This window comes from Micromys minutus (assembly GCF_963924665.1).
Source record: "Micromys minutus genome assembly, chromosome: 24".
NCBI classification, from domain to species: domain Eukaryota; kingdom Metazoa; phylum Chordata; class Mammalia; order Rodentia; family Muridae; genus Micromys; species Micromys minutus.
In genome coordinates, this window is record NC_137959.1 from 44593171 (window position 1) to 44618172 (window position 25002).

General features: G+C 53.1%; 3 protein-coding genes across 10 annotated transcripts in view; 1 reads left to right on the forward strand and 2 right to left on the reverse strand.

Annotated features, from left to right (window-relative positions):
* Window positions 1-47: 47 nt before the first annotated feature.
* On the forward strand, window positions 48-3655 carry TRAPPC2L (trafficking protein particle complex subunit 2L). Its single transcript, XM_080937017.1, has 5 exons — window positions 48-100; window positions 1621-1793; window positions 2371-2458; window positions 2578-2657; window positions 3462-3655. The coding sequence occupies exons 1-5, from the start codon at window positions 68-70 to the stop codon at window positions 3505-3507; spliced, it is 420 nt and encodes a 139-aa protein (XP_080793143.1). The 5' UTR covers window positions 48-67; the 3' UTR covers window positions 3508-3655.
* A 51-nt stretch (window positions 3656-3706) lies between these two features.
* Window positions 3707-10254, reverse strand: PABPN1L (PABPN1 like, cytoplasmic; the record flags this gene model as incomplete). Its single annotated transcript, XM_080937154.1, has 7 exons — window positions 3707-3821; window positions 7760-7899; window positions 8381-8468; window positions 8560-8666; window positions 9226-9293; window positions 9568-9703; window positions 10015-10254. 7 exons carry the CDS (start codon window positions 10252-10254, stop codon window positions 3707-3709), a joined length of 894 nt encoding a protein of 297 aa, XP_080793280.1.
* Window positions 10255-12749: 2495 nt separating this feature from the next.
* The window catches only part of CBFA2T3 (CBFA2/RUNX1 partner transcriptional co-repressor 3), a 51001-nt gene continuing 38748 nt past the window's right edge, over window positions 12750-25002 (reverse strand). For 5 of the 8 annotated variants that reach the window (XM_080937185.1, XM_080937181.1, XM_080937180.1 and 2 more), the window contains 6 exons: window positions 24746-24975; window positions 22496-22593; window positions 21662-21860; window positions 21155-21223; window positions 20305-20495; window positions 12750-18716 (listed from right to left, as the gene is read on the reverse strand). In XM_080937185.1, coding sequence (XP_080793311.1) covers window positions 18447-18716; window positions 20305-20495; window positions 21155-21223; window positions 21662-21860; window positions 22496-22593; window positions 24746-24975 — 1057 coding nt within the window. In that variant the 3' untranslated portion in view covers window positions 12750-18446. The remainder of the gene's footprint in view (window positions 18717-20304; window positions 20496-21154; window positions 21224-21661; window positions 21861-22495; window positions 22594-24745; window positions 24976-25002) is intronic. The other 3 variants (XM_080937186.1, XM_080937182.1, XM_080937179.1) reach the window with 1 other exon arrangement.

Below are 25002 nucleotides of genomic sequence, written 5' to 3' on the forward strand. Positions count from 1 at the left end.
CGGAGGGGGCAATGGGCGGGGCCTGCCCACACATCTGGTCACATGACGCGGCGCACAGCCTGCCAATATGGCGGTGTGCATCGCGGTGATCGCCAAGGAGGTGCGTGTGAAGCTGCGAGTGGCGGGCGGCGGGCGGCGGACGGCGGGTGGCGGGTGGCGAGCCTCCTTCCAGCCATGTTCTCGATCTTCTCGACTCTGAACTCCCAAGCCTCAGCCAAGCCCTTATGATCAGTATCCTTCCTGCCCGTGCTCGCTGACAGCTGACAGCCGTGTGCCGCCGCCAGCCTGACGCCAGCTTGCAGGCCTCGGCCTCCGGGTTTTGAGATTCACCGGGAAGCATAGCCAGTCGCTGCAGCCTTCCACCCTTCGTTCTACGCGTTCTTTATACCGCCTCATCTGCTTTCCGTGTCCGGTCTTTCTGCCCCGCCTTCCGGACCGTCCCCGGCTGCCCAGCCGGTGCTATTTAAATATCAGCCTGGCGCGGCTTGTCAGTCTAGAATCCAAGTGCTTTTCTTTGCCTTAGGATAGTCCCCTTCATGCTTTTTGCACCCTTCTATTCCAACCACTGTGAAGGCCCGCAAACCGCTAGACAGTGTCCCTCTCCCCTTTGTATCCTTTCTTCCCAACTGTCATCCTTGCTGGTCAAAATATGTATTTCCTTCTGGAAAGCTGTTTATGGATGCTAAGATAGCTCCAGAGGTCCACAATATCCTGCTGTATGAATCCTGTATCCTACGAGGCTTTTTTTGAGACCTGCCATGAGGGATTAGGCTACTGTGAAGCTGTCAGTATGAAAAGGGGAGTTATACCCTTAATAAACCCACCAAAATCAAAACTCAATTTAAAAAGCACTTAAATTTGCCACCTTGACAAACTCATGATGAAGTCCAGTATCTGTGCTGATATGTCCCGATTTGGAGACTCAGTTACAGCAAACCCCATGATTTCTGGACATTGTGAACAGTGGATGAGGGAGGTCAGGACTGAAGCTTTCGACTGTGGGCTGAGGATGGTCTTAGGTGTAGAGGTGAAGATTTGAGCTGAGGCTTGAAGCACTGAGAAACAGACCACTGCCCCACTGTGGAACGTTAAGAAATAGCTAGTATCCCTGGTGATGGGATGGCACTACAGAGTGTGTTGGCGGTTGAGACAGAGATGATCCTAGGAAGAGGAGTGTCAGGGTATGTTAGGTCATGCTCAAGTCGGAATTCCGGGGTCATTTCTGCTCACTTCCTGCCTACTGCTTTCATCTTCTCTTCCTCTTCTTCCTCCTCCTTTCTGGTACAGGCGAGAGAACTAGCGGTTGATGCTGCGGCTCACTAGCACGGAGCTATATCGCTGGTCCAAGATTGTTTTTCTTTTTGATACTGGGAACTGGACTTAGGGCCCTGTGCATGTCAGGCAAGTGTCACGCCACCCGGTTATATCTCTAGGGTGCTCTCTGCAGATGGCATACAGTCCTCCTTCCGTTAGGTTATGCCCCTGAAGGCAGTCTGCCACAGTTCAGTAGGCAGTGGATCTTAGAGAAGTCCAGTCGTTGGCAGGCTGAGAGCACACGTTAGGAGTGCTTTGACATTGTCTTTAGAGCCCCACTAGGTGGATCTCCATCTCTTCCTGCAGAATTACCCTCTGTACATCCGAAGCAGTCCCACGGAGAATGAACTCAAGTTCCACTACATGGTGCACACGTCTCTGGATGTGGTGGATGAGAAGATCTCCGCCATGGGAAAGGCGCTGGTGGATCAGAGGGAGCTGTACCTGGGCCTGCTCTACCCAACTGAGGACTACAAGGTGTATCCCTCACTGCTCAGCACTGTTCCTACACTCACAGAGCACCCCCCTCACTTTGACTGGAAGAGCCACTGGAGAAGCAAGGCCTAGAGTCCGGGAGGGTGCAAGTTGACATAGTGGGAATTTGGGCTTCTTCCTGCCCACTAGAGGCCACCAACTTCGAATCAAGGGCGATCGTTTCAAGATTCTCTTGTTAGGCTCAGTCTTATGTGGCCCTGTAAACTTTTGGCCATTCCTTTTGGACAAATTGTTAAGACCATAGAATCCAAGGACATTTGCACGGGGACTAGCTGTAGCCTACCCGCTGACATTGGCGTAGGTGTCACTGTGCTAGAAATTTGATGGCAAAAGTTTATATCCCAGGCCCAGGATTAGTTCAGAAAGAGGCTGTGCCGTTCCCAGCTCAGGCGCACACCTGTAACATTGCTGCATAGCCACCTGAGCCTGTGATTCCAGGTGTTAGGCTTCTCGGAGATGAGGGTTCACAAGATTCTCCAGGCTTGCAGGCTCTTGGGGTGTGCGTTCATATGCAGTCATACGACCTCCATTCGAGAGCTTATTCCTTAACCAGCCATGCAGATATGGCTACGTGACCAATTCCAAGGTGAAGTTTGTCATGGTGGTGGATTCCTCCAATACAGCCCTTCGGGACAATGAGATCCGCAGTGTAAGTGCAGAGGGTTGAGGTGGGTGTTCACCCTTTCCCTTTCCTCACTGCGAATGCAAAAAAGTCTGCAACAGCTCCACTCGGGCGCTCATCTGAACTGCCTTCGGTTCTTCTTTCAGATGTTCCGGAAGCTGCATAACTCTTACACAGATGTGATGTGCAACCCCTTCTACAACCCGGGAGACCGAATCCAGTCTAGGTGGGGCCTGCTTTTTGATAACATGGTCTTTAGGAAAGTGAGGGAGCCATGAGTACTGTCCTGAGGTCACGACTGCAGAGCAGCCAGCCCACTTTTCTAAATTAGCGCTGACGCAGACCTCTAGTGTGTACAGGTAGATTGGGCCATGGCTCGCCCATCTGGTTTCCCAGATGTGTCTGTGGGTATCTGAGGACCTACAGAAGGCTCAGCAAGGGCTCATGCTGTGGCCATACCCTTTATGGAGGCAATGTCCCCCCCATGTGGCTTGGTGTGCCTTTTGTGTTGGGCTTGGACGTCTCCCCTCCAAGGATAAACTTCAGATAGGTGCTTCATCAGGAGGCATAGACTTTATATGCAGGCACTACAAACCTGCTTCCAGAATTCTCTTTTTCCAGGATGGTTCCCAGATCACTACTTTCAGTTGACAGGCGGCACAAGTAGGCCCTTCAGTGGTCCCTTCCTTTGGCTGAGACATCAAGTGTTTTGGGTCCACCTAGATCCTAAGACAGAGAACCCAGGTGTTCCTAAGCTGTGCAGGGCAAAGATAACACTGCCCGCTCATGGGGCTCATTGCTTACCCCTGCCTGCTCCCTCTGGACCTTACTCTGGGGTATATGCTGGGGGAAATCGATGGAATATTAGGTCTGTGGGGGCTGTGCAGGGATTGTAGAGTCAGGATGTGGACGTCACTACCCAATATGGTGGGTATGGAGTCTGCTTCCCTGAACCCTAGAAAAGCCCCAGAGTCCTGAGGATCTGGTCGGGCAAGGCCATAGCCTGTCTAAATCTGGATTCTCTTCTCAGGGCCTTTGATACCATGGTAACTTCGATGATGGTCCAGGTGTGCTGAGCGGGACCTCTGCCCCAGTCATCTGGAAGAGAAGCCTGTGTTCACCCCTGTTGGATGATACTTATTTATTCCCTCTCTGTTCCCTGAGTGTAACCTGCAGGCAGGGCTGTGTGCCCTGTGCCTTTCTACTAAAGGCCTCACAAGATGAGATCTACTTTGTCCTTCTCCATCAGTAGAGAGGGGCTCAGCTGAGGACCTGCTAGCTGGTCTCTGGAGTGATGGGAGACTCTGGAGCAATGTAGGGGCTGTGACCACTGCCGGGTGGTGTGAGGATGCTGAATACAGGAGGCTGTGGGCCTCCATTGTCTGAGCAGCTGGGTGGTCCAGAGGGTGCGGGGTATGGGAAGCCTAGAGCCAGCTTTAGAGAAAGGAGGCAATCCAAGGTAGGAGGCAATCCAAGGTGGGCAGCCACACCCTCCTCCTTACCATTCGTTGCCAGCATTAGCCCAGCGCTGTGCCCAGTGCTCACGTCAGGAGGTGGTGAAAGATGTAAAGCATCGTGGAACACAACGTTAAAGTGGCTGCTGCTTCCTGTGTGCCAGAGGAGAAACTCCAGGAGCCTCTCTGTCTGTGAGCATGGAGGCCAGCAAGGTCCCCAATGCTGCACCTAGGCCATGCATCCCTGAGGACAAACCAGGCTCTCCTCAGGTGGCTGTGTGGAGGTGTGAAGATGGCTCTTCCGTGCCACTGGACAGTGTAGCTAAATGCCGGTGTCCCGGGAGAGGGAGAGGCCAAGAGGACCTGTCCTTAGCCTGAGTCCCCTTTAGCTATTGCAGCTCCATGTTGTCTTCAGGATCTCTGGCTTCCCCTTCCCTGTAGAGTGTCTCATGCCTGGGCTCACTAGGCTGAGACTTGTCCACACAAGCCAGGTGGAGTGGGAGAACCCATTTCTGGGCATCTCAGGGCTTCTCTCCAAGAGCACAGGTCATTACAAAATGCAGGAAGAAGCCAGACCACCCACCTGATCGATAAAAGTGGCAAATGAAGTCGCTTTGAGAAGTTCAACATGCAGCTGACTCGTGGACAGAACCCAGATGTGCTTGGCTTCAGGCTTTAGCAGGAGGTTGGGTTTGGCAAGGGAAGGGAGGAGCACTAGTCAGTGGAATCTTGGGATCTCGAGTTTTTAAGGGAGGTAACCCTTCCGAGTGTCAGCTGCATCTTGTTCCCCAGTGCCCCTCACAGATAGAGCCTCAGGTTTACTGGAGAAACTTGGCTAACTGCCATTCCCAGGGCAGGTAGTTAAGGCACGCAAAGGGTGGTGCTGGGAGAAACCTGCAGGAAAGATACTTTAAAAGTAGGTCCAGCTGGTATGTAAGCTCAAGGCTCTCTTCCTGCCTGGAAGCGGGAGGTTAGGCCTCCCTCTTGAGAGCGTGAAGATGAGGACTTGCAGACATGAGGGCGGGGCAGAAAGGAGCTTGAGTCTGGGCCGATGTGCCAGCCCTGGACGGCTCACATCAGCTTTTCAGAAGTGAGGCAATGAAATATAGCTTTCTCCTGTTTGGGTTTTCTGACAGATTATGTGTAGGTGCACTGTGTATGCGTGTTATGATTCTTCACTATCAAGTTCTAGTAAATAGTGTATAATGTGATCTGCTTGCCTGGATGTGGGCATCAGATTTGCAGGTTGGCCTTGGAGACCATGGTCACTACCTGCCTGGCAGGCTGCCTACCCCGGGGGCCAAGATAGCGGCACTGGTTAGCTTGTGATTTGCTGCAGGTCATCAATAGGGTCATCAGCTGCCTATCTTCCCTCCAGGTACTGTCCTTCTGCACGCCTGGGTCCAGGGCTGCTTGGCCGCCCTACTTTGTGGAGGAGGAAGCTGTGGCTTGACATTGACAGCACATGGCAGAGGCTGCAGGGCTAGTGGGGTTTTTGCTGCTGTATAGACGCTGTGCTGAGGGTGTTTGTACCTGACTTCTGTCCTTGGCTCAGAAAGACCTGGGACCGTCAGAAAGGAAGGCCTCCTGGGTCCTTCCCATGAAGAGAACCAGAAACTACTAAGCTGACAGCAATGATGTCAAGACTAGAGCCATCCCTTGGGTGGGAGATGCCCAAGGCTCAGGATACCTGGACCAGGGACCTGGAAGTCCTGAAGCTGCAGGCTTCACCCTTGACAAGGACCCTGTTAGGTCACTTTGATACTGAGGAGGAATCCTCCTCCCTCTTCCTGCAAGGCCACCCTGGGGCCAATTTGTTGTTCACCATCTGCCCACTGGGTGGCAGTCACTCCTGGCTGCTCAGGACAGAGCCAATTGTTTCCAAAGATAAAAAAGGGCGTCTAGGCTCAAGGGGCTGCCCTGGGCTGCCCTACTGATAACACAGGCAGACTTGGCCTTGGCCAGTTAGCACGGTGGCTGGAGGTAGGGCTACTTCCTGCATGCCCAGAGAGAATCTACTCGGGGCCTTGGCTGGCTCCTGGAGCTGCAGAGACTCAGACCTTTGACCGCAGACATCAATGCAAGCCTCAGCTCATGTTCTGCCTCTTCACAGTTGTCGCAGGCCTCGCCTGCTGTTGGTCTGCTGGGCAGTCGGCATGTTCCTGGAGTAGCAGTAGTTATGATGACAGGATCTTCCTGTGTAGTCCTGGCTGTCCCCAAACTCACTGCCTCTGTGTGCTCCTGAGTGCTGGGATTAAAGGCTTGCACCACCACACCTGAAGTTAATTCTTATATTTCTTCAGAGATCCCTTTTAAATAAGGTCACAGGCTTGCATCTGGGGGAAGAGCATTATCCACCGAGGACAGGGGACATGTGAGAGTGGCTTGGGGAGGTCAAACAAGAATGGAACCTAGAAAAAGGCACAGCCTGTTCTCAGAGCAGCTTCCTGGTGCTGGCAGCAGGGGTACATGGCAGCTCTACTGGGACTTAAAGAATGACATTAGCATCCAGCACGGTGGTAAGTGCAGACAAGTGTGTGCGCCAGGCAGATCTGGGGCTGGCAGAGCAGGGTGACCTGTCTTTGCCACACACACACACACACACACACAGATACAGACACATACGCATGTACACACAGATACACTCAGACACACAGACACACACTCAGACACACAGACATACATTATATACACTCAGACAAACACACACACACACACACACACACATGAGTTCAGCACAGAGGCCCCACTTTGGCTTTTGAACTGACCAGCTCAGATAACTTCCAGGGCAGGATGGAGGTGAAGTTCTGGTATATCTAGAGAGCCAATCTGGGGCATGAAGGAAGAATTACGGAGTTGGAATTTTGCTCATGTTTTGTTGAATCAGAAGGCCAAGCCAGAACTCCCTTTCTGGTCTCATGGCATATCCCATTACCACCCTCTCTGTGGAGAGCCATGGAGAAGGAGTAGTGTGCACCTGTATCTGAGGGAGCATCGAGAAATGAGACTGGCTATATGCTCTTAAAATATATTCAAGTTTAATAAGTTATATTTTACTATTAACACACACGTCTATTTTCTTTAAAAGTACTTGAGTATGTCAATTCCAGCTTACCCCGAGCCTCCTCTCCCCTCCATATCTCCCTGCCCAGTGCCTTCCCACTGGGACCTGGTGATCTAGGCACCTTCAAAGGCACTTGTAGGCTGCCAGGCTTGAAGACCCATCGGAGGAAGTGGAGAGACAGCAGTTTACTCCTGACCCAGTTCCTGGCCCCACTTTTAAAACTGGGCTATCCTTTCAATATGGTGAGAACCATAGCGAGGCTCGTCCACGGCCCCTGCAGAGAGTTGGGGGTAGGGGTGGGGAGAACAAAGGCAGCTCAGTTGCCTTCAGAGGGGATAGGCCTGGAGACTATCAGGGCAAGGGTTAAAGTTACCACCAAATCGCCCAGGAACTGTTGGGGACACCTCGGGCTCCTTGCTTTCTTGAGGGGGTGGCTCTAGAGAAGGAGGGAATCCTGGGGCTAGAATTTGTCACATGTGCCCCATGGGCTCAGCTGCAGCCTTATTTATAGGAGTTAGCCTGTGCTGCAGGCCAGAAGGGCCTCCTGTGCATCCCAGCCTCCATGTCACTTGCAGAAGTAGCCTTACCAGGTAGGGAGGTTACATAGAGCCTGTTCAGGCTGGTAGAAACCATGAGTCCTCCCCTCAGCCCCTTGCCAAGTGCCCTGACCAGTTATGGCTCTTGTGAAGGACAATAGTCCTCCCTTAGCATGACACTGTTCAGAGTGCCCACAGCCAGCATCAGGGTTAGGCTCCAAGAACCTTGCTGCTCAGATCGCCAGACTCAGACTCCCCACCTGGGCCCACTTACCTGCTCGGTCCATGAGGTTTTAATCGAGGTCTTCGATGGAGGCTACCGTGCAGGAAGGCAGCCCTGCTGCCCGAGTGTGTCCGCAACCCACCACGGTCTGTGGAGCTGATTCCTGGAAAGTTCGTTCTTTTGGGAAGTACCTAGATGGAACCCATGCCATGGTCCAAGACACTATTCTGCATCCTGGCTAGGGTGGGCTGAAGCCAGGGCCCAGGCTGAGACCAGTTCCTAACTTTGTAATATCATTTAGGTTGAAACCATTCCTCTACCTTCACTTGGATGCAACTGTGACCATACGACATACTGGTTATGGCCAGCATCTTCCTGATCATTCCCCCGGGCCCCACCCACACCAAGCCCCACCCACACCAAGCCCCACCCACACCAAGCCCCACCCACACCAAGCCCCACCCACACCAAGCCCCACCCAGGCTCTGAGAGTTTCACTTCCTAACTCTGATCAATGCCCAACCAGCTAAGATGCCCAAAGGGTCAGGCTGGGTAATGATGTATTCTAGGGCAGGCATTCTAACCTCTCTGAGCCTGTTGAAAGATTTTGTGAGTTAATGTGCAAGACTCAGTGGTGGCCCACAGGCGCTTGGAGACTCCGGGGAAATATACCTTGATGACCCGACCTCGGAAGGTGCTCTCATCCAGCCCCACAGCAGCCTTGACAGAGCTCTGAGAAGCAAACTCTATATATGCATAGCTGGGGGAGGACAGAGGGGTCGAACAATGGAGCCAGGGGTGAGGGGCCAGCCCCACCCACACTGCCCAGCCTGCTATAGCCCCACACTGACCCCTTGGGGTGTCCAGAGAACTTGTCGCACAGGATAGTGACCCGGTAAATCTCCCCACAGGGGCTGAAGTAGGCCTCCAGCTCTGCAGCTGAACCACCATAATCCACCTGCTCTCGGAAAGGGTACCTGGTGTGAGTGCTGATCTCTGAGCTCTTCCGCCTCCCTCCCGCTGAGGTGGTTGTGGCAGAAAAGGGTTGGAAGGACCCCCAAGGTTGGTTGGCTCCTGGCTGGGAATGGGCTGAAGCTTTACCCACTCCTGCCCAGGGTTTAGTGCTGAGAGACTGTTAAGTGTTTCCTGTGTGAACAGCTGGTTGGGTCCCAGGTATTAGCTCATGCCAGGTGTGCGGCCCATTAAAGGCAGCAAATCTCATGGGGCTCCCAATTTCAGCTCATGGTGAAAACCTGAATGCGTGACCTCACCTTCAACTAAATGGTCAAGTTCTGGGCACTATTCGGCCTGTGGGTTTTACCTTCCCTGTGTTATAGCTAGAACCAGGCCTCCTACTTTGGTCTTGCAGATACTTTCATTTACAACCCTACAGCCTCCTGCCTCAAACTCATAGCCAGCCCCACCCAGGGCAGTTACTGAGGTGTCTACCCAGCTGAATGCCATAACTGGGGGCAGACACCCTAGGAAGGCTGTGACCGTCCCTTCCTTCTACTCACGTTGCCTACATAGACAGATCTGTGGTCAGCCTCCACATTTTCCTTGGGGGCCACAGAGAAGCAGCAGCCTGTAGGGAGAACCTCAGAACTAGCAGAAGGACCTCATTGAGGAGCCCACTCCTCATGACCCCAGGGAAGGTCACCCAGGCTCCCAAGGTCACATTGTGGATAATGGGTATGATCCAGAATGTTCCCTCAATAGTACTCATGGAGCCCAAGCCAAGTACCTCTCCATTGAGAGAAGGTGTGGTTTAGAGTCTTAGCTGAGTGGTCAAGGACCTGGAAGGACAGTTGTCCATCTGTTATCTGGGGACAGGGTCAGCAAGGGTCTCAGGTTCCTACCTATGGTCTCAGGGTTCAGCAACTGTTTGACCTCAGCCCTCTCTTCTTTGGTAGCTTTCCTCTGTACACAGGGTGGCTCTGGCATGGCTTCGGCATGCTCCATGGCCCACAGCTTCAGCTTGATGGCCTCTAACTCCTGTTGGCCATTCCACAGTAAGTTTGAGGTGGCCTGCAGACCCTTCTAGAATGAAAGGCAGGTGTGGCCCCAGCAGAAAGTCATAGTTATTAGGGGATGATTTAGATTAACTTGTCCCTCCTATAGCCACAGTCCGGGACTAGGAGCTAAGACCCCAGAAGCCCCTGACATCTCTCCCTTCCAGGATAGCTTCCCCTAGTCAGGCCCCTGTGGTCTGAAGCACTGGGTCTTTTAACCCCCCTCCGTCACCTGTGCCCCTCACTCCATGCCCAAATCCACACCTGCCTCCACGGGTTGTGATGGGGTGCTACCTGGTTGTATACTGGGGACTTGGCCAGGTTCTCTGGCTCCAGCAGGGAGAGCAGGAAGCCTGCATCTTCATTTTCCTCCGCTTCCCTGTCACTTCCTGCTCTTTCAGCCTTTGGCACCAAAGAGATCTCTTCAGTTCTGTCCCAGGCCCCCCAGCCTTGGGCCTCAGGATCTGAGGAGACCGTCTGGAGCCAGGCTTCAGTGGGGGGAGGGAAGAGCTCATTGTCCAGGTAGGGCCACATGGGTATGCAAGGCAGGCTGGGTGAACCTCAGCTCTTCAGCTCCACTCACCCCCACAGCTGCCTCTGCCCTGTGGCCTTCCTTTTAAGTCCTCCTGACCGGCTGTTTTCACTAAAGCACTAAAGACTACAAAGGCCTCCCAGCTTGGGCTTGGCTACTAACCAGAGGGGTCAAAGGTTGTAGATCTCCTCTCTGGCCTCCTTATCAGCAGCACCCCAAAACACTTAGAGAAGGGAGGATGAGTCCAGAGCAGGTGGGCAGGGCCTTACTCACACGAGTGAGCTCCCTGGCGTCTGCCTGTCCCTTGGTGCATGCATTGTGCCTGACCACAGCTCTGACAATAGAGCCTAACCGACAATCAGGTCTTGTTCAAGTTACCTAACTGTCCTATGAAAAGAACAGACTTCAGGGAGAGGTGGCACCGTGGGAATCTGGATACGCTGGGTCATTTTGAACAAGCCTCCCCGACAGCCCCTTGGATGGCTAAGAGCTGAGGCCTAGGATAATCCAGGGCAGAGTTCCATGTTTTGCTCTAGCCCCGAGTTTCTCAAAGATACTTCCCTTCCCACCTCCCCTCAGGGCACCTCTAAGATGGGAGCCTATTGAACTCAGGCACTGGTTGGATGGTTCCTTTTGCCACAAGGAAGGCTCAGGTCAAGCTGTACGAATTGGGTGATGGTTACTTGGCGGTGCAGGGAGGTACCGCAGTTTCCAGCCCCGTTCAGCTGTCTCACCTCCCAGGACCGCTGCCGGCCTGCATCCACTGACTCCTGGGGGTTCCAGGAGAGGGGTGGCTCTAGAAGCATACTGCTGTCCTTTGGCTAGACATGGGTACTGACGCTTCATGAGGCTACTCTGCCGAGCCTTCGAATCAGCTGTGTGTGTTGACAGGACCCCAAGAGGGCTCTGCAGGGAGTTTTAGGTGACCCCATATCTTCACATCCACAGTCACACTTCTGTGACCCTGCCCTCAGGCTAGGCAATAGGATCTCTCTGAGAATCTGGGCTCGGGTACGAGATGGGTTTAGTTTAGCTACAATGTAAGTGGAGTCTGGTGGCTGATGTTCCCCACATCCTGGAGTTGGCAGAGGGGTTGGGAGGCTGAGGCAGGAGCAGCTCTGGCTGGTGCTGCCCTAGGAAATTGTGGGCCTCTGACCCTAGCCTGACCACTCATTCACTCGTTCTATTCTCCAAAGTGGCTGAAAACTGTATCATGCTTCATGTGTTGGCTCATTCTTCTACTCAGAACCGGGGCAGGAAGATCACAAGTTCAAGGCCAGCTTGGGATCCAGACTGAGGTTCTCTCATAAATAACTCAATAGTAATAAAAACTGGTACGGGTCCCATGCCTCATAAGGAAGGACTCCGTGGCATACTCACATGACCTGAGATAGTCTGAGGCTGGTCACATGACCTGAGATGTAGAGACCGAGTGACCACTGGCCTCTTCCCAGCCCTGCTTCAGTAACTTCCCTAGGTCTTTCCTGGCAGACAAGAGCTGCCCAGAGGCAGCATTCACGTCTACACAGAGAACAAGCTGACCATACAGCATGGGCTGACAGGGATAGACAAGTGGCACTGCTGTCCTCCTGCATGTCCTACACCTCTGTAGGAAGTTCTGTTGTGGTCCAGCCTGGGTCTTTCCTGTACTTCCACGTGGAAGGCAGAACATGGCAGGCTATTCCCAAGCCAAGACCGGCTGGATGGAGCTCAGGCCCTGGCCCGTCTCTCCCGAGCTCAGTGTCTGCAGTGGAAAAAGCTTGTCACCCTCCTCTCCGTGGTATCCTGAGACTGCTGACACACCAGGCCCAGTGGGGCTCCAGCCAGGCGCCTGGCCTAGGGACAGCTTACCCCGATGCTGGCCTTCCCAACAATGCCTTCAAAAATACACCATGTTCCAAGCTGGGGCAGTATTAATGACAGCCGCTTCCTCCAGGCAGCTACCGGTGCAGCCTGAAGCACTATGGCTGGTGTCTGGTTCTAGAGGGGCTCCCCTTCAGCCACAACACAGCAGCCACAGGAGCAGACCAAGAGAAGGGTCTTTCTGCTGAGGCTCTCAGTGTCCCCTCAGGTCTTAACTGTCCCCTCAGTGTCCCTCAAGCCTTTGCTGTTTTTCTCAGTCAGGTCTCACCATCTCCCTCGTGTGGACAGCTCAAAGAACTTGGCTCCAGTGGTAAGCTATAGGTCAGGCCCTTGAATTGCAGGGTCATTTTGGGGGTCCAAGATTTCCCAAAAAAAAAAAAAAAAAACCTCCATAAGGCTAAGGACCAAGATGGACCCTACTTGCCAAGGATATAGCAGCAGCACAAAAGCTTGAAGTTCCCCCTCCTTTGTCTGCCCTAAGTCTCATGTACAACTGAACATCACGACGACCCTTGCCTGTGCATCAGGTCTTTGAATGTGGTGATCTGGTGTGCGCGATGATCTGAAGGAGCAGCAGAGGCATCGTAGCAAACGCTTACTTTATTACACAGAAGTAATTAACCTGATCACCGTGTCCGTGGCCCACAGGGCAAAGATCTAGGACAGCAGTAGACAGCGGTGGGTGGCGGGACATAGCACCCAGACGTGGAGGGCCGTGAAACACAGCTTTTTTAATGAACAGAACATTGAGTACTCTCCCAGCTCCTGTAGGGGAGAAGCAGCGGCTCCCCCGGCAGGCTGTGTGCTGCGGTACACACTCCAGATATGAGCCGAGAGCTGCCGGGCCTCTCGTCTGGGTTGGGAACAGGAGCCGTTGCCTTTGAGGATGTGATGGGCAGGCCATACTTGGAGTCAGATGCTTCATTCCTATCTCCCAGTCTGGCTTGGTACCCTAAGGGCCAAGTGAATTGAAGGGAAAGGAACAGAAAACAAGACAGTTTTCTAGAATTTGGGGACTTGTGCGAGTCATTGGTTGGCTGACCTGGACTTTGTCTGTGAGCTGTCTCCAGGAATAGACAGTTCCCCTGAGCCCAGTTCGCGTCAGGTTTCTCTCCCTATCTTCTCTGGCTCTTGCCAACATGATGGTAACCCAGGGGGTCTCTCCCCAGCCTCGTTTCAGAAACTTCCCTACATAGTAGGAGCTTCAGGAAGAGCAACAGCTTACCAGGGGAGCTTGTGGATGGCCCTAGATACCCAGCAAATACTCCATGTCCTCGATGGATTTAGTAGGGGCAGACTGTACAGGGCCAACTCTGAGCTCCTTAGGACCCTGACAGAGAAGACGGGAATAGTGCAGAGTCCTGGGGCACGAGGCTAAAAGCACTCCTATCTCAAGGGAGGCCCTCCCTGGCTTGCTCTCCTCTTCAGAGATCCCTCTTCTGGACCGACTCCTAGAGACAAGGACTGCCCTACTTTCAGGGAACATGGCTGCCTAACAGCCTTTCAGAGCATGTCAGCACCTGTACAGACCCGCTCCCAGCACAGTTCTTGCTCCTTTCTCTCCCCAAGGAGCTCCAGATGTGTCATAGCTGTCAATAGAACATGTCCAACCTGTCCACAATGCCTACAGTAAGAACTCATATTTCTGGAAGTGTCTGGACGTCATGGTGGGGCAGAATTCTGGGGGTGGGGGGCGGGATGTTGCCTTGTGGGTAGGTATTCCTAGAGTAGCCCTGGCCAGTTTAGAGCAGAGAGGGGGCATGGTGTCTTTGGTACACTGTGGGAGCTGATACAACTCAGAGTACAGCAGATAGAGAGATGATAGAAAACATGGACCTGGAGGTGGTTGTCTGCATGGGGCTGGAAGGCATTTGGATGTGGGAATGGTATGTTGAAGTGGTGGGCTGGAGAGACAGTTTGGATGGAGCAATGGACAGGTGGACAGATGGATTTGCAAATGGGTCAAGATAGACAGATGGGGGTAGTTGGCTGGAAGGGCAGGTGAAGGAAGATGAATAGGCAGAGGCAAATGGACTCATGGGAAGATGGCAGTGCAAGTCAGGACAAGCTCAGGAAAGCGTTGGCCTATCCATGAGGTTAGGCTGAGGAGTAGAAGACTGGACAGGCAGATGCCAGAGACGATACTTTGGTGTCAGCCTAATGCTCTATTTGGAGAAGCTAAATGAGAACTTTGGGGCTCATCCTAATTCCTGTCCACTGTCACCTCAAGATAATAGTGCTCACGGCCCTGCCTCCCATTCTTGACCTCCTCCATCATCAACGACCTTCCCAGGTCTTCTGACAGATGTTCCTGTTGACTGAATCCTTCTGGGCCCTCCTATGAGGACTGGCTCTTTTTACCTTGGCACCCCCCTGTCAGGCAGTGGGACCTGATCTGTGGTATCTTCCAGCCTGTTCCTATACAGCTGTGACCTCACGTGGGACCAGAGTCACTGGCTCCTGTGCAGATCTGAGGACTATGTTAGAAAGAAGCCTCTTAGGCAGCCCTCAGGGAAAGGCCAGTCTGGGTTTGAGGCAGGGCCAGGGAAGGAGATGAGAGGAGGGGTGGGAGAGACAAGACTTGTACCAAGAAGTCATAAGGTCATGAGATAGAATCTGGTCTGGACCTTGGGGGATTGGAGAGCTCTACCTGCTACCTGCCCTCCCCACTCAGCCTTCCTGATTTAGCTTTGGCCACAAAACAGGAAGTAAAGTGGTATTTTGATTTGGGGGTTTTGGGGAGCAAGACTGTGAGAGCCACATCCCCTAGCGGGTTTGGTTCATGTTTGGCTGTGGTTACCAGGGGGCAGGGCCTGGCACTTGTTCCTGGGTCCATGGTTTGAGAACTAGAGAAGGTAGCAGGAGTCAGGGATGGGGCACCATGCCCCCCTATACCCCCAGCTCTGTGTAGAGCCTTAGGCAGACTGTAGGTTGAAACCGAGGGCATGCTGTGGTTATGGCCACCCAGGGTATACCTCCCAATAAAGAACACCCACAGACCCTGTTCTTTCCAAATCTGTGAGGTTGTTTGCTTTTGCTGTAAGGCCTTTGAGTAGCTGGAGTCTAAGCGCAGCACCCATAGCTTTGCCAGGGCCTTAGCACCTGGTTTAGCAACCCCACCTTACCCTTCACCCCCTTGCCTCAGGGGACACTGCTGACATCCAGCCAGAACTCAACAATACACCTGGGACTCCCTTCGATTGCTTCCAGCCCTTGGTTTCCTTACCTAACCCTTCACAGCTCCATCTCACTGCCAGCCTGATGCTGCAGCTGCCCTGACTCCTGAGCTCTATCTACCCAGCAGACTGCCAGGCTCTCACTCTCGAAGTGTACAGCTGCTGGCCAGATCTCATGCACAAGAGACTCACTGTGGTGGAATGTCATCTAACAGCTGCCTTGAGGGGCTATCGCTCCCAACAGCTAGGGTATAGATGGGGGTCTCTGCTGAACCCTAAATATGTAGCCTGGTTCGCGGAGACAAATTTGGCTGAGCAGTGTTTTGTTGCATGTGGTGGACCCCCTTGTTCCTAAAAAGTGGGTAAGAAAGGGTAAGGAAGGAGGTATAGGAACTAAAGCAAACTGGTGGCCCTCTGAGACATACCTCAGAATGGCTGGACTGCATAGGAGCAGGCACTCTGAAGACCGGACACCAGGGACATAAGTCATCAGGGATGCCACCTTAGGATTCTTGGCCCAGACCTCTAGAGACTACGGCTCTTAAGCACACCCTGAGGGCCTAACTTTGTTTCTCCCCACAAACATGGTGCTCACCACCCCATCACCCAGAACTCTCTCCTACCAATGGTCACTGGCCTGCCCTTCTGAAGGGGCCAAGGATGCTGCATGCTGTGGGGCAGTGCAGTGTGGGGCAGCGCAGACAAGAGGACCGCACGGGGTACAGCTGGGAGTGGAATCCAGGGATGCTCCTTGTGACGGGAGGTAGGTCTGTACCAGCACACAGACTAAGTGTTCACAGGCAGACGCTCAGGAGGACTGGTCCACTAGAAGGAAGGGTGGGTGGTCACCATGTGTCCTGGCTTCTCTGAAACCCCCACAAATACATCTCTGTGGCCTTGGAGGGCAGTGGCCTCAGGAGCCTTCTAGGGAATGAGATCTACCTTGGCCTTCAGAGCAAGAGTTGCTGTCAGGCTCCATTCCGTGGTAACACCAGGTTGATGGTGCCTAACAGGATCCTTCCATAGAATGTTCTGTTAGAGAACAATTTACATTGTTGTGACGAGACACCAGCCACCAAACAAGCCCCTAGGACCACAGCTCAGATTCCTTCCAAAGTGTTTCCTAAAATTCACATTCTTCTGTGGTTTGTCTTAATTTCTTTTTATTTGGCAAACATCTCCTCTGTGCTGATGGCATGGTTGGGACCTCTGTGGAGACTATTTACATTCACATTAACACACGCTGCACACCTTGCTCTGGGCAGGGCCCCCTGGGCCCAGGGTTCAGGAGCGATTCCCCCATATTGCACGCTAGGCCCGCTGCTTGCTGAAGCCATTAACAGAGGTGCAGACCTGGACTGTGTCTGCTGTCTCTTTTTGTTTGGTACAGGCATGAGCCTTCTTCCTTCATTTCCAGCTTGAATCCTTGAGGGAGTCGAGCGGGTGGAGGGCAGGGTAGGCAAGGGCTGGAGTGTAGGCAGGCAAGCACCCCCATCACCCTCGGGGCTGGAGGCTGACAACAGGGTTGCAACACAGGACTATGTACAGCTGGGCTTGAGTCTTCCAGGTGACGTGAGGGTGGCTGCTGGCTCTTGTGGTTTTTTTTTTTTTTTTTTTTTTTTTTTTTTTTTTTCTTTTTTTCTGTAAAAGTCTGAAAGAAATGAGGGTAGCCACAGCAAGACACTGGGGACGGGGCGACAGGGCTGAGATGGAGGTAGGGTGGGACAGAAGAGCAGAGAGGTAGAGGAGGGAAAAACCGAGAAAGCGTGATTCGCCGTCTCCTTATGCTCTCAAAAGCAGTCAAGAATCAACCCGAAAGATTGTCACAGTTTCATTTAGGAATTGTGCTCTCTCTGGGAAGAACACTTTAGCACTTTTTTTTTTCCCCCACAAGCGGAAATGACTTATGAGAAGTTCCAGGAAAGTGTGGGAACAGATGGAGGTCTCACCCTTGCGTGTAGGGATACATGGACATACCCTAGGGCACATAATGCTTGGGCTCACGCTGACTGGGGCTTCTGGATGTGGTGCTGAGGGTCACGTGGCCTTGCTGCCGACCGCTCTGCCCAGCAAGGATGCTGCCCACCAGTCAAAAAGGAACAGAAGGTTTCTTCTTGGCCCAACCCACCAAATCCCAGTATCCCAACACCCCCTGACAAAATCAAAACCAAAATCAAAAGAGTGACATCCAAACCAACCCAGGGTGGAGAGACCATGAAGAAAATACTTTGGCAGTGATAAAAATAAATTTTGGATTTTGATTTCTTGAGTTTGCGTTTTTTTGTTTTTTTTGTTTTTTTTTTTTTTTTTTGTTTTTTTTGGGTTTCCTTTGGAGCGAGGTGTGTCTGGCATTCTTGGCTGACTAGCTGGCAAGGTAGTTTACAGGTGTGTTTCTTTTGCTTTAAAAAAAAACTTTTTGGATTTTTTTTCCTTTTCTTTTCTTTTTTCTTTTTCACTTAAAGCCAAAGAGTTGGATATTAGAGAAAAGAAATAAAACCTGAAATGAAAACTGCAACTTGAGTTGGAAATTGAAATTGTTCTCATCATTTCTGCTGCGTGTGCCGATCCCCCCAGGGCTAGCTGGGTAATACAGCAACTCTGGATAGAAAAATCACAGTTTCTTCCCTTACTAATGAGGAATGGGGGAGAACCCCCCCCCCCACAGTCTTCTTTGTCCATTTCTAAGTAGCTTGTTTGCCAACAAAACAATGCAAAATCTCCAAAAGTTCTTCATGGAAAATAAAAGCTACCAGTTAGGTCTCTCTAATGACAGAGAGACCGTGAGGACTTTTACAAAGACAGAGACACGGGGTCAGTCAGGGAAAACAGAAGGAGAAGAAGACATCAGGAGACACAGAGAGGCAGACACAGAGGGGACAGACAGTGGCGGAGCTGGCCACACTCCTGCTGGTGCCACCGTCTGCAGCTCTGCGGTGGTTTCTGAGGGTGCTTGCGAAGAGAGGCTGTAGAGGTCCTGGCAGACCTAGTCAGGTAGCTGGGGCTGCATGAAAGCAGTTTTGTTGGATCTGTATTTTCTTTTGGAAGCAGTAGCAGCAGTGGCTCCACACGGCCAGCTCCAGGCAACTGGTGGGCCACGGTGGGGCCGGGAGGTTGGCAGGGCACGGGGTCCATGGGCTGGGTGTCAGATCTGGAGGTCAGCGGGGCACAGCAGCGTCCAGTGGGCCTGGTGGGCCCGGAGAGCAGGGACGAGAGGGCCCTGCTGAGCCGGCTTCGCTGGGGCTGGCAGTGGCTTCAGGCTGTCCGGGCAGTGGGTCAGCCACTGCAGCTGCGGGGCCCTGCAGACTCTGACCACACACATGATGGTGTTTCTCCCAGTCCTTGTGCTGACAGAAGGACCCACAGTAGCGTGCGGCGTTGCAGCCACTACAAGTCTCGCTGGCCTTTCGCCCACAGTTCCAGCAGCTCTGGATGTGGAGAAGGGTGAAGGAGACAGTCAGAACAGGACAGACCTCACATTCCCAGATAACCTGCCCACTGATGAAAAGGAGTGGTGTGTGTGTGTGTGTGTGTGTGTGTGTGTGTGTGTGTGTGTGTGTTGCAGAGGAGACTTATGCATCTACTCCCAGCTGCCAAGACTCAGGGGAACAAAAAAAGACTCAAGGCCCCCAGAGACAACCGAGCTGTCAAGCAGTCCCTAGGTCCCTTTGGGAAAAGTGGTCATGGATCAGAAGTCCCCTTTCTGACTGTATTTCTCTGAGGGGTTGGCTGACCCTGGGAGGTGGCAGGGCTGTGGAACAGAGAGGCTGTCCCTGCCTCAGGAGTCAAAGCTTATTTCTTGTCTCTATTTGGCTTCTAAAGTCTCTGACCTCACCTCTGCCGCCTGTTCCCCAGCTTCCTTGCTCCACCCACGTAGGCCTTGCTGGCCTCTCCACCAGATGGCTCTTTATGCCCCTTCCCCAGGTCCACTCGGGTGCCACATCTAGTGAGGTACTATCCTCACCTCCAAATACCCAACATTTGGTTGACTTTTTGCCCATCTAATGACAACTCTGAGAACCTGTGTGTGTATGTTTGTGTGCATGTGCACATGAGTGTGTATGTATGTAGAGGCCTAAGGACAGTATCTGATGTTATTCCTGATCGCTGTCAACCTTATTTTAAGACAGGGTCTTTCTTTGGCTTATCCATTGGGCTAATATGGTGGACCAGTGGGCCCCAAGATTTACCTGGCTTTGTTTCTCCAATGTCAGAGACATGGCCTGTCTTTCTTTCTTTCTTCCTAAAGATTTATTTATTTACTTTTGCATATATGAGTACACTGTATCTGTCTTCTGGGCATCTGATCCCATTATAGATGGTTCTGAGCCACCATGTGGTTGCTGGGAATTGAACTCAGGACCTCTGGATGAGCAGTCAGTGCTCTTAACCACTGAGCCACCTCTCCAGCCTGACCTGGCCCTTCTTAAAGGGCCTCCTATGAATTACTTTCCCAGAATGGTCTTTCCTTTTTCTCTTATGTCCTGCCAACCACACTTTTGGAGCAGAGGAAAGTCTTCAAAAAAACCTTCCTTCACCCACCCTGCTGGACTGAGCACAGTGCTCAGACACCCAGAAAGTTCTTCGGCTTTCTTCTTCCTGTTCAGTGAGCATCCACCTGCACCCCAAGAGCTGAGGCAGGCTCTGGAGTCCTGAAAAGTCTCCTAAACCTCTTGCTTTTAGAAAGCTGAAGAACAGAGGGGTTGACATCGACACTTCGGTGGAATGTGAGCCCCATCATGTGTCAGACCCCAGGCAAGCCATTATTACTCTCTGGACCTTTAGCCACGGCTCCTGCAAGTTAGGAAGGCCTGAGGAACACCTTACCAGGCCTCCTGTGTGTCTGTATTTACTGACAGTCAGAGGTGAACTGCATGCTTGCTTGTGGCACCCGTGACAGTCATGGCCACTGAGGGCAGAGAGCTGACGAGGCCTAGAGGTTGTACGAGGGTGGTGTCCCAGCCCAGGTTTGGTCATCCCACAGAACACAGTGCACCTGGAGGTGGTTGGCCCTACCTCGCTGGAGTCCTCTTGCTGGTTGATGACAGTCAGGGCATCCTCTGAGGCCTGTCGCTTGGCCTCGGCCAGGGCTCGCTCCATCTTGGCACGCTCTGTGGTGATGAGTTCGTGGGCTTTGCGCTCGGCGTCAGACACGGCTTTCTGTAGCTCTGACATCGCCTGACGCTTCACCTCATTCACAGCTTCCTCTGTGGAGCACAAAAGTGGGATGGTGGTCGCACTGGCTGGCTCCCCTGGGGTTCCAGACCCTCTACTCTCACAACTTAAGCGGGAGTGTAAATGCAGTTGTGTGCACACACGCCTACCATACACTGTGTGGATGCACACAGACACAGTTGAGACTCCTCTCCTTTGCTGAAAGGTATGTGGGTGAGTCCTGGGCACACACACACACAACCCTGGTCATGATGAATTGAACCATGGGTAAACTCTTTAAAGCTCAACCTCCACCTGCCGGCGTCATGGTTCTTACTTTGGAGTGCATCTTCAGGGGCTAAGGGCCACAGTATGGTCTAACAGGTTCTGGTAGTGTCCAGGATTCTGTTTTAACAGGCTTCAGGCAGGTCACTGTTGTGAGGGACCTGTTTTGGGAACAACAGGTCTGCTTGGGCCTATCCACGGGAGCCAGAAGTACACTATGTGAACCTTGGTTGTAAATACCTGTTAATATCTAATTCACAATCTCTGTCTCTGTCTGTCTGTCTCTCTGTGTGTGTCTGTGTGCTCACACATGCATTTTGTACATATCCCTGTGTGTGACCCAATGTGTAAATCCCAGTGCCGTGTGTGGAGACCATCTGAGTCACAGACACTTCTTACGGTTGTTCCTAGGGTCTGTCCTACTTACCAGCCTTCCTCCAGATCTCTTCAGGCATATAGCCAGACAGGGTCCTGGGTGTGAAGTCCCGGTGAACATCTGAAATAAGGGGGTGGGGTACAGTGTCATACACAAGATGGCATCATCAGTTGCCTTCTTCCACTCTGGCCCGGGACTGAAGGCAAGAAGTGTTATTCCCCTTGGGAAAGAGGGTTTCGAATGCCATCAGGAGAATGAGGGGATCCGAGTGGCACATATACTCTACAGACAGTAAACAAGGATTTAGGCCGGGCTCCGGGCATGTCCTGGACCTCCCCCCTCATCTCTGTGGTTACTATGGTGACGGATAGGTAAATAGAAGCCCCTAGGTGCCTCCTACCAGACTCTGGGAGGTCCAGCCCTTTCCAAGGGAAGGTCTCTGTTTAAATAAGGACCGAGTATTGGCTAGCTTCTTGGGGAATTAGTGGCATCCTACAGAGACTGTGTAGGGCCAGCAACAGCTCACTACAGGTCCCCATGTCCTTCCTTGGTACACACCTAGCTGAGACCCCTCAGGGCCACTGCAGCTGTTGAGGGACCGAGCAGAGATGGGGGTTGGGCCCTTCTTCCCCTCCTCAGAGTCACTGTAGCACCGGATCCAGTGGTTGAGCTCCTCTCGGTCGGCCTCCTGGCACCGTCGCAGCACGGTGAGGGATCGCCGTGTCTTCTCTACCATGTCCATGATGCAGTTCAGGAGCTGCAGGCAGGTGGCAGGGCCTTCAGTACGTTGGAACTGGGGCTGAGGCCAGATGTGGCCATCCAATATGGAGGGGATGGTCAGGGAGCCAGTTCATCATCCCTGAAGGTGGGGCACAGAAATCTACCTTGGCTCCCCACAGTGAAATGGCTCCCAGTGCCTGTGGGCACCCAACTTGAGTGGGAGCTTCTTTGGGTGCAGGGTAGGGGCTGGGGGTGTTTCCTTTGAAATTCTGAGAGCAATCTGTCTTGGGGACATTGCCAAGAAAGGTGCATGGTGGCCAGAGGAGTGGAGGTTCCTGGGATCATTAAGGCGTGGTCTACCTGGCCTCACCAGGGGCCCAGGCAACTACTACAAAGATGTCCTACATCACTGGGGCTCTACTCTGCAGGAAATAATAGAGGAGGAAGAGCCTGTGTGCATGGTTCAAGTCCTTGTCTCTACTCTTTGGCAGTATCCTGACAGGCTAACAGTGGACAACGATGCTCACATTAAAGGGTGGGCCGCCAGTAGGCATGCTGGTAGGAGTTGCCGAACCCAGAAAAGCCCAGACCCAGGGTTGGTCGCCACCCCCCAGCCTTAGGTTCCAGAGTCGTGCAGACATTGTGGGAGTCACAAGGGCCTGGCAACCCCACCTGGGCACTCACACTGTTGAGGTGCTTCCACTCTTCTGCCCACTCGCGTTCTGTGAGCCTGTGGTCAATCACTTCTTCTTGTCGAGACCCAGGTATGGCTGCAGAAAGGGCAACGCACAGTTAGGCCCCCATGCAGAAGCCATGACTTGGATCTTAGGCCCTGACCCTACTCCCAGGTGCCTCCTACTTCCTACACCAGGGAGCCAGGAACGGGTTAAAACCAGGTCATCTGGTTCTACCTCAGAGACTCATTGTCTCCCACCAGCCTTCTAAACCAGCTCCTCTTGCTTTGTCCATTTCTGATAGGCAGCTCTAGATGCATTCTGAAGGTCTCTCTTATCATGGCCCAGAAACCTCAGGGGCTCTGTGCAACTGCTCAGCTCATGTGTGTTTGTGACTTCCTCTCAGATACCTGTTCTCCTGTGCATTCCTCAAAGTCCAGGCCACAGGGCCCCTCCACAGCTGCAGTCTTTGGAATTCCTCAGGCCATGTGTGTCTGTGGTCCCTAGGTATGAGATCTCTCTGCCTACTCCCCCATCCCCCACTCCCAGACTGTCAGCTCCATGGAGAATCATGGCTTGTCATGTTTACCTCCGTGTCCCAGGCTGAACTCTGACCTGGGTGTTTACCAGCCCCAAGTATATCTACTGGCAGCAGGATCAAAGCAGCAACCCAGGATGGCTCATTCTCCATGGGATCCTGGTGCCCTTATCTTGCCACTCCCTGCCTCAGTTTCCCAAACCTGCCTAGTTCTTGCATAGTAAGTAGTTAGAAAGAAAAGCCCCAAGCTGACCTGGTAAACTTGAGGGGTGTCCCCAAGCTTGGTGCTAACCACTGCTCCCTTCTCTCTGCCTTGACCTTGCAGGGAAAGTCCATTTTCCCACAGGACAGATGAGGAAACTGAGGCTGGCGAAGGGTCATGCCTGTCCAGAGTTACCAGGCAGAAGGCAGAAGAGGCAGTGTCTGGTGTGAGGCCAGTCTGGATCTATAACCTCGGGAATGACCAACTGGGGTGGGGCAGGTGTGAGTTACCAGTGGCTGGGCCATGAGGGACACAGTGGCCCTGTTTTGGTTTTCCTGCAGTGTCAAATACTTCCAGTGTCATGACTGAGGCTGTGCAGGTGACCTGGCACCAGTCCAGATTTCCTGGGGCAAAGTCACTTTTTTAAGCAGCCACCAACACCCAAGGGCCTAACCTGAAATGCCTCCCTTGAGTTGCAGAAGGGCAGGGAGTGGCCACAACCATTATTCAGCACCCTCTCTGCCTGCCCACGAGGGGCCTGTGCCAACGCCCAAACTAAAATAGAGGCTGAGATCTGCGCGACAGCTGGCGTTTATTTTTGCATTAGCAGAAGCGGGTGGGAATTAGCACCTGCCTGACCCGGCTGTGGAGAGCCAGACACTGTCACCTGCTGCCTAGGACCAGGCCCTGGAAGCTTCCACAGTGCGGGGGTAGAGAAAAGACCTCTGCTGACCCTGCTCTGGGACCCCATCAGTGTTCTGAGTGACCCTGGATGGTCATTCCTAGCATTCTGTTCCAACACACTGGGCTGCGGTGGGGTGGCCATCACTGGGTTTCTGCAGACGAAGTTTGGGCTAGGCAGGTGTTGCTGCGCCCACCCATGGCTGCTCAACAGGTACTCCTTGGGCCTCGGTTTCCCTTGAGGTGTGGGTACAGACTGGAAAATTAACAGAGTGCAAATTCAGTGGCAAGTGCTCAGGGTCAGCTGCTGTCCTTGTCATCGGTGGCTGGGCCTTGGAGGGGAATGTGTGCCAGGTGCTTGTCAAATATCCTGTCCTTACATAATCCCTGTTCTGACAGAGGAAGAAACTGAGGCACAAGAGGTCACATGGCCCGCCTGAGGGTCACTTCTGAATTCAAGGAAAGGAAGGCAGCTTTGCTGGTCATCTTACCCTCAGCTACTCTGGTCTCAGGCTGCCCTGTGTAGGAGGGAGTGCTATTCTCTGTGTGAGGAGGGGCAGCTTGTCTCTGGAGGAGCAAGTCAAGCTACGTGGGTGCTGGGGTGGCGACTGGCTCCTTACTGGACAGCTGAAGTGGTGCTGACAGCTCCAGTGTCTCCCACTAGGTATGGGCACAAGCAGCTGCCGACTGAACCCCTAAATCCATGCACGCAGACTCTCTCCAACACCAGCACGTGCAGGAGTAGACACGTGCGCAGGCTTACAGACATTCAGGTTCACAGGCTGCGTTCCGACCTCAGTGGTTGACGGCACTCTCACACTGCTTACCGAGGGGCCGGTGCCGTTCCCGTAGCTCTCGGGGATCAGGATGTCGGTAGGAGTCCCGGAAGTGGTGGGCCATGGCCATGTCCTCTAGGCGATAGTGCGGGGGCGGGGGTGGCGTAGGGTGGGGCAGCCCATTGCTGGGGCTGCAGCGCTGGGCGGGGCTCAGGGTGCAGGACCGCTTACTGAGGTGGTCGGGGTGCAGAGGGTCCCGGTCTGACCCGTTCTCTTTGGTCCTGGCCAAGAAAATAGGTGGCCAATGG

Coding starts and splice junctions, on each gene's coding strand:
- TRAPPC2L (XM_080937017.1), top strand. CDS start 68: ATGGCGGTGTGCATCGCGGTGATCGCCAAGGAG. Junction 2,459..2,577: donor GGGACAATGAGATCCGCAGT/GTAAGTGCAGAG, acceptor TTCTTCTTTCAG/ATGTTCCGGAAGCTGCATAA. Junction 2,658..3,461: donor GGAGACCGAATCCAGTCTAG/GTGGGGCCTGCT, acceptor TTCTCTTCTCAG/GGCCTTTGATACCATGGTAA.